The sequence below is a fragment of the Choristoneura fumiferana genome, chromosome Z (assembly GCF_025370935.1).
Source record: "Choristoneura fumiferana chromosome Z, NRCan_CFum_1, whole genome shotgun sequence".
Lineage (NCBI taxonomy): Eukaryota > Metazoa > Arthropoda > Insecta > Lepidoptera > Tortricidae > Choristoneura > Choristoneura fumiferana.
This window is the reverse complement of record NC_133472.1, coordinates 41,098,543-41,106,700: the sequence shown is the minus strand read 5'-3', so window position 1 is coordinate 41,106,700 and position 8,158 is coordinate 41,098,543. Positions and strand designations below refer to the sequence as shown.

Here is an 8,158-nt window from a genome sequence, read left to right as displayed (position 1 = left end):
GTCGGGTTTCTAGTTCTTCGTAAGTATGTAAGTTTTGTTCATCTTGAAATGCGTTGTTCGTTTTAGTTAGTACACCGCGTAGGGTGGCACGCGCACGTTTTCCTTTCTTCAAATCAAACGACATCGTCGCCAATTTGTTAAGTAATTAAATTAATAAAATGTACATCATCTTATTAGGATAAACATATATTTAGAATGACAGTCCAAGTCATCAACAACTGTAACTAAGAAACCATTCAAATCAAATATGTGACAAGAACCTTTTCGCTTCAATTTTTTTTTGATAATTCATACCATCGTGAATTGATTATAGGAAAAGGAACTTAAAAAGGCACCTGGCACCTCAGAACAATAACAGTTATTGTTCTGAGAAGGCGCTAAGGCCAAAGATGACGGACATAAATAAAGATGACTTCAATTTAAGAACGATGTACCAGGATTAACTAAGTTAACTCCGCCTATATTCAATAGACGGCATTGTCCGAGCACACGTTGTGTTTGAAAAATGCTACCGTAACCTTTGCTTCAGACCAAACTTTAATGTTGGAAATGTTTCTTGTGAAAGTATTTCTAAGACTGTTGAAGCTACGAATGATATTATTTCTAATTAATTTTCTGATATTTTGCACAGGCTCCGTCCTCATGCATGGGGGTAGAAAGAACGAGACAGAACGGGCCTTCTCACTCGTCACCCTTAACCATGCGTGGCCAAAGCGGGATAGATTGCTGTTCACGGTGGCGTGCTCTGTGTTCGGTTGCATCATGAATGGCTTCTTCGTAGCTTCGTTCTTCGTTGAAGACCATTTGAAGAGGATTGGTAAGTGACGTAGACCTAAGCCTGTCATTATTATTGTCAGCCGAAAGATGTCCACACCGTTTTTAGGCTTCCAAAGAATGGTACTTTATGCGTCTAGGCTTGTTCAAAGAAACAGAGGGTATGTGAGGCTCTCTCACAAGGGGATACTTAGTACTTACCCACCAAAAACCGCGCGAATTTTCTCGTTGTCATTGAGTGACTACCACCAATGCCCACTGGCCGTGAAATTCTTTAATTGTAAGTGTTTTAAGAGAACTACTATGTTACTTGTACAAACATTTGCGCTGATTCCGGTCCAACGATTTAAATTCGAGGATATTAAATTATTGACTGGATATTAGCGCTGTAGTAGCCACGAATATTGCAGCATAAATGTTAAGTCGTATAAGTTATGTCTATGTCTATATGTTTATTCAGGTCTGGTGTTCCATGCCTGCGTGGGCATGTCTGACCTGATCGTGTCCATGGCAGTCATCCCTGTGTCTGCCGTGGTACTGCTCTCAGGCGAATGGGACACCGACGCTGTATGCTATGCGTTACAGTTTCTCACCGAAGCCTCTACATACAGCTATAGCATTTTTTTCGCTGTAAGTAGCCATAGACAATACAACTTTTAACACAATAAGTGGTCATCGGGAGCCGGAAGACGTTCAAATAGGCCTTCTCCAAGGATCACCACGACGGTGGGTTTTGCTCTATGTAATAGCTTCCTGCGATCCTTACCAGATCGTCCGGCCACCTTGGACGAGGCACATAACATTTCACTTTCCGGTACGGTGGCACTCCACTCCAGAATCATACAGTACAAGTGCAATTTTTTGAGCTATGTCAGTAATTTAACTTCAATTTCGTAAAAATAGTACAATTGTATAACAAACAGTAACTGACAGTTAATCCATGAAATTAATGCCGCATGAATATTTTACGAAACGATTTTACCGAACCTGATCCGGTGTTTCTTTCAACAGTTGGTGGCTGTGGAAACTTACTACCGACTGTGCAGGAGCAGCGAAGAGTACGATGTGTTTATCTCAAAACGTGTGGATCTCATCTCTCTATTCGTCTTCGCAGTTAGCTTCATCACCGCTGCTGTTGGGGTCTATCTTGGACTCGACTACGACTGCTGCTACCGACTGCACTATGGCAACTTTACTTTTAGGATAACAACCAATGTCATCCTACATGTCATCCCATGCTTGATAACCATATTCTGCCTGAGCAGCGCTTCTCTGAAGATGAAAAGTCGCGCCAAAAAGCATAATCACTATAGAAAATCTCAGCAATACGAAAATGATCGATATGCCCATTACCTGAACATAACCGCTTTCATCCTTTACGTTAGCGCTTGGCTCCCTTATGTCATTGTGGTCCATGAGTTCCCAGCCACAACTGACTCGCGTTTTTATCAGAGCGTGTGGCTTGGAGTAGGGCGGTCGGTTATCACCAGTGTCCTTTACGGCACCATGGATAGAAGGTTCAGGAGGGCATTCGCCCACTTGTTTAACTACTGTTTCTGTAAGAGTACTCTGTCTGGTCCATTTGCGAGTCGGCATAGGAGGGCTTGCGAGTACAGAGCCGCCACTGGCGATGTGCGAGTGCATATAATGCACCAGGCTGTTAATGCAAACAGTCCACAGCGTGCTGCTTCGTCCACCCGAGAGATGCAAGAGTTGCGATAGATTTGACTTCGCCGATCTTTCAGGATCGTTCGTGCACACCCGCGCATCTTAGGGTGCTCCTTCATTGGAACACTTAATATGAGCTCGGTTTTGCCATGTCATGCTCTGCAAAAGGATTATCTCGATGAGGGAGCACCTTATTAAATAGCTATCTCTGACACCCCAATCACGCATACGATCTAGAGTCGATGTTAATAAATACTTTTGATAACTATTAAGTACAGTCGAGGGAATCGCGTACCAGAGGAGAATCTTTACGCTGCAAATGTAATGTTGATTTTTCATCTGCTAAATAAATCATCGTAAAAGTGACTGTAAAAAGCCCTGCTGTGGTATGCAATTCAGTTTCCTCGATTGTACTTACTTATAGATGTTTAATAACCAATGCTTACTATTTTATGACAAATATATGTTGGAGTATTAAAGTTCGTTTCTAGGGCAGGCGAAAAAACGGACAATGACCCAAATTTTATACTAGCGTCGAGACAAAACGATACGTACCTATGACCTATCGCTCTCCATGCATTTCTGTATCGTTTTAGCGTAGTACCGCGTTTCGTGGTACAGGATGGGGTGAGCGACGCTGTCCGGAATAAGCACCCTGTTTCGACATGTTTCATTTATTGATAGATTTTTTTTGATCATTTTTACGATCTCACCAAAAAGACTGGCTGGGGCAGCTATGGTAAGCACAAAGGTCTATTATTTCGCCTGTCTTGGAAATAAATTATAGCGCAAATTAAGGGTTACCTAGGTAAAACGAAGGGTCAAACTTAGTGAGAACACGTTCCGTCTCTGGGCGGCAACGTTACTGTATGCAAGGGATTTTTATGGTCACCCAAATAGGATTATAAATGTACATATTTATAAAAAAAAAACTGGACGGGTTTCAAACTGAATTGCGTATAAATATGGGTATAATGGATCAGAAACATGTGCGAGTTATATACATCCACCAAGGGCTCCGTACTTTGGAGGTATGTTAAAATATGCACTAAAATCGGCCGTATCTATAAACCCAGTGTTAGGTATCACAGCCCTACTTCTAAGCAAAATGTAAATATGCAGGGAAATGTCCCCTGCTTACATTTTTGCGATTTAATGATATCGTGGTTGGGTGGGTGGGACCCCCCTTTCTATTTGACTACGTTTATATACCTACGATATGTTGACGATGTTTTATAGTTTTGAAACTTTTAATCATAATTACTACAATTCCCGGGACATAATAACGCAATTAATATTGAGAACTCCGCAACTTTGAAAACTGGTGAAATTCAGAAAAACAATTTTGATTAAAAAAATATTCTCCCGAGTTGGTCCCAAAATAGGTAAATATCGACTTAACCGGTTCCATAACCTAATTTGATAAAAGTTAGTATTTCTGTTAAAAAAAGCAATAAGCTAGAATACCTAAAAATATAACTAGACCATCAGCCAGCCTTTAGATTATATATCAAAAAATATTAGACACGTATTCTTCCTTCGTTAATTAAGTAAAAAATATAATGAGGACTTAACCCGTTAAAGATTTGATTGACGTCACGCTTTAGTACACTTTTACTTAGACGTGACGTCACGAACGAACTTTCCCAAACTGATGCGCTTCATTTTTGACGTTTTTGGTGTTGACAATTTAAACTAGTTAATTATAATATATTATAATATTTTTTACCCAGGACACTACCCAATTATACTTAAACGTCCTTATTAGTACTTACTGAACTTACTTGACTGAATTAAATCCTTGATAATCAACGGGGCGTAAATAGAAAATAAACGATGGTGCCAATATTTTATGAGAATTTAATTATTCGCTGTAAATATTTCGTTCAGGGTCTACTTATTTATGAAGTGGTCATGTCTTTTCGATGGCATGACGTGCGAGTGCGACAGAGAGAACACAAAAGGATCACCAGCACCACATTACACGCCAAGCCAATGAGGGCTTCTTGGCCGATGATCGCTAGATGGCGTTAGTATCATGTTGCCCGTGTGTCGTTACAGTCTTGCTTGCGATTGGCTCATTCATTTATTTTTCATCACACTTGCTCGTAAACAATGTCGTAACATGCAGGCTACCTTAGTTGCAACCCCCCAAATAAAATCCTCGACCTTAATGTGCTTGTCATGAAACCCTTGGTCGGTAAATGAGTCATTGCGCGTACACATTTTCTTGCCATGAAGCCCGTGGTCGGTAAATGAGTCAGTGCCCGTACTGATGGTGCTGCGCGCGCTGCTGCAGGACTACATGGACCACATGCATACGCACGTTGCGGCGCATGCCGAGGGAGGTAGAGGGCGACGTTGCCAAGAGCACAGCCTAAGGTATCGCCAATATTTGGAAGAATTATATTTTTTTCTTTTACAAATATAAATTTTAAATAATTTATTGAATCAGGCGTTACTTTGCGGAGGTCCATATCAATGAACTAAAATAATTTCCTTGCTCACCCGCGACCTTACAATAGCTAAGCTTATGCAAAATATGCGTGTTCATGCAGTTCCTCCACCTCCACACTGTAAGAACACACACAAATCACACAAACCCATCTATCACCACCATATTTTGCGTAAGCTTAGCTATTGTAAGGTCGCGGGTGAGCAAGGAAATTATTTTAGTTCATTTATAAAATTTTACTTGCAAATGTGATGAAAAACATTGTATGTCGCACGGGCGGTACTAGAATTACGAACATCGACTCATTAAAGCCCTCAGTCTTCGACTTCGGGCTTCTAATAGGCTCTCGTTCGTAATTCCTTATTTACCGCCCTTAAGTCACAATGTACTATAACCAATCATAAACGTGACACAAGTTAAAGTTGTCAACGGATCTCGCGATACCAGCGGCAACCAGCCTGTCACTGAAACCCCCATATTTTACACAGTGATGTATGTCTGTTTACTGTTACATAGATATGCATTTCTGTTTTAAAAATAAATATTTTTACATAATATGACAGCCAACCTTCGTATATTTAATTCTCTTTAAACGACTGCTATAGTAGGTAGTAATTTATACGTATACTGTATTGTATAGCAATCTATTGTATTATATTTTAATAATATACAAGGTGTCCTCAATATTTCCACTGATGGTTGGTTTCGTTTGACTAAATACCCCTCAATCAACTTTTAAGTGTATGTTATTCTGCCCTGTGTCTGTACCTCAAGGGACATCAATGCATAGTAATACACTTTCCTAAAAAAAGTTTGCAATGTATAATACTCATCTTTTGCCCGTGCCCGTGAGCCGTGAAGCAATGAGGGTTTTCACGGAGGTGAAATATCGCTAGATGGCGTTAGTATCGTGAGGACCGTTTGACGTTTGCTCGCGATTGGTTAACCAACGATACTAACGCCATCTAGCGATATTTCGCCTCTGTGAAAACCCTCATTGCCTTAAAACTGTCCCAAACCCAACTTCTAACTTTTAGTGGATTTGTACCCCATAAAATCAAAGGTACTTTTAATAAGTGACTCAGGATACATAATACATTATCATGGCTGTCGTATGTATATTGATCAACGAGTCTAAAATTCCGATGAGAAATTTCATTTCAGTCAAATGAACCCTAAAACCTTCTGAAACATTCCGGAAGAATTTGAAGACACCCTTTACATGATGATAAGAAAAGAACGTACAAAAATTCAAAAAAATAACAACCATTGCAAAAAATGGCCAAGTGATAAAAACATGCATGTAAATTGATCACATATTTACTAAACTGTTACCCATTCGGAATGGAAAATCATCGTCGTTAAAAGTCTTGAAACGCCTTGCTATTTGTAAAATGTAACTTTAAAGTTTTAAAACTGTTGTTAATAACAGCTATTATTGTATCCCTGCGTTTGCTGTGTCGCACAACTAAATAGTATTTTCGTGGTAGGTAGCACAGACATTAAAATAATTATGTATAATTTTCAGATGCTTTTTCTGATTTTAAACAAACTCAAAATTACAGTTTTGTATGAACTAATACACTTTAAACATATCCTGTTTCAGTAGGAAAACTCAGACCATGTTTGAACACGTATCTACCACAGTCATATAAGGTCATAGAAAGCTGTTATTTTCGGGAACTCAATCTACCCAAGTTCTTAGTAAAAAACTTTTTTACATACTGTGTTATAGTTACTAATTTTTACATTGATTCTTTTATATTTGTGTTTATATAGCGTGTAATCTATGTAATGTTTTAGAAAGCATAACCCGTTATTACATTAAACAAGTAAATGTATAAGACTTTAGTGAATGTAATGTCATAATTTTACAGGATTTTTACTCAGATTACTAGCACACCTGAGATTTAATCAAGAATTTTATAACGCTTAAATCACTTCGACGTTTTAGCTACATTGCAGTTTCAGTTTTTTTGTTACTATGCTTTTAACGTAGCTGAAACTTCCAAATAATTTTAGCAATATAAACTCCTAGGTGTGTTGGTAATTAAACTGCGTGTAGCAATTATAAAAAATGTATGAAATATACAGTGACTATTGACCACGATTTTTCTCAATCGGCGGCAGGGCAAAATTCTCTGTTCATTGCGCTGTCAAGATCCGCTAGCAACACAAGCAACGTACCTATGACAAATTTTAATATCGCTAGTGCATCGCCGGTGACGCAAAATCCTGGCCGGACCCATCAGGGAGAGTTTTATTCTGGTTTTAATAAAAAATATATATTTGTAAACGTAAATATTATAGATAGTTAATGTATGGAATGTGTCAAAGTACTGAGATACAGATCTTAAGAGACGGGGCTTAGTACCAGTATTTTCGGTACTAGTGTTTGAAAGTAGACCGAAAATGCCAGTGCTAAGACTTTACTACCGATCTCAATCCCTGGCTGTACCGTATCTGATGGTCTATTGCGTAACGTTTCTGACTCTCGCGATCGCAATCAAGTGACAGTTTTTGTAAGCGAAAACTGTCATTTGATTTTGATCGCATCGCAAGTGTCAGAAGCGTTAGGCATACGGCCTCTGGTTTTGCACAATGTATTTGTAACGTATATTGTAGGCAAACAGTGCTTGTGTCTTAATTTTATTACCCACGACGGAATGGAAAAAGAATATATGCGTTTGCTTATAACATTCCTACTTTTTTCGAAAACATTTTGACTGATTAATATATTTTTTGTCGAAGTCAAGAGGAGAGGCCTTTGCCCAGCAGTGGGACACAGTTATAGGCTAAATATAATTATAATAATAATATATTTTTGTGTAAGGCAAGTATGTAGGTAAAGGTGGGTTAGTATTTGTTCACGGTTCTCAGATGAATAAGTCAAGTAGTAAGTGTGTGTTCAAGTCATCTACAGCGCCCTCTGGCGAGTTAACACCATTTATCGTACCGAACCGACTACGTACTTTTTCAAACCTTACGTGATATATTCCGTCTCCTGCATCCGCTGTGGGTTTTTAATCACTAGAATTCGTATTTTAGTCAAGCGTCTATATTATCAGAAGTAAACGCACTTGGCGAAACACTGCCGTGCGTGCGTCTATTTTTGTACCAAAATGCATTTTATATTTTTTGTTTACTGGTTTGTGAATTGTGCCCATATGTTATAATTATCTATCTAACTACATAATGCACAAAAACAAATTCTTAGTCTAATATATTTTTAACCTGACTGCCCGAAGAAGGGTTATTAAT

The 8,158-nt window shown here is 38.7% G+C and overlaps 1 protein-coding gene across 1 annotated transcript; it reads left to right on the top strand.

The window, feature by feature from the left end:
* The first annotated feature begins 634 nt into the window (after positions 1-634).
* LOC141439988 (melatonin-related receptor-like) lies at positions 635-3,251 on the top strand. The gene is made up of 3 exons (XM_074104449.1): positions 635-817; positions 1,235-1,404; positions 1,786-3,251. Exons 1-3 carry the CDS (start codon positions 643-645, stop codon positions 2,494-2,496), a joined length of 1,056 nt encoding a protein of 351 aa, XP_073960550.1. The 5' UTR covers positions 635-642; the 3' UTR covers positions 2,497-3,251.
* The last annotated feature ends 4,907 nt before the right edge of the window (positions 3,252-8,158 follow it).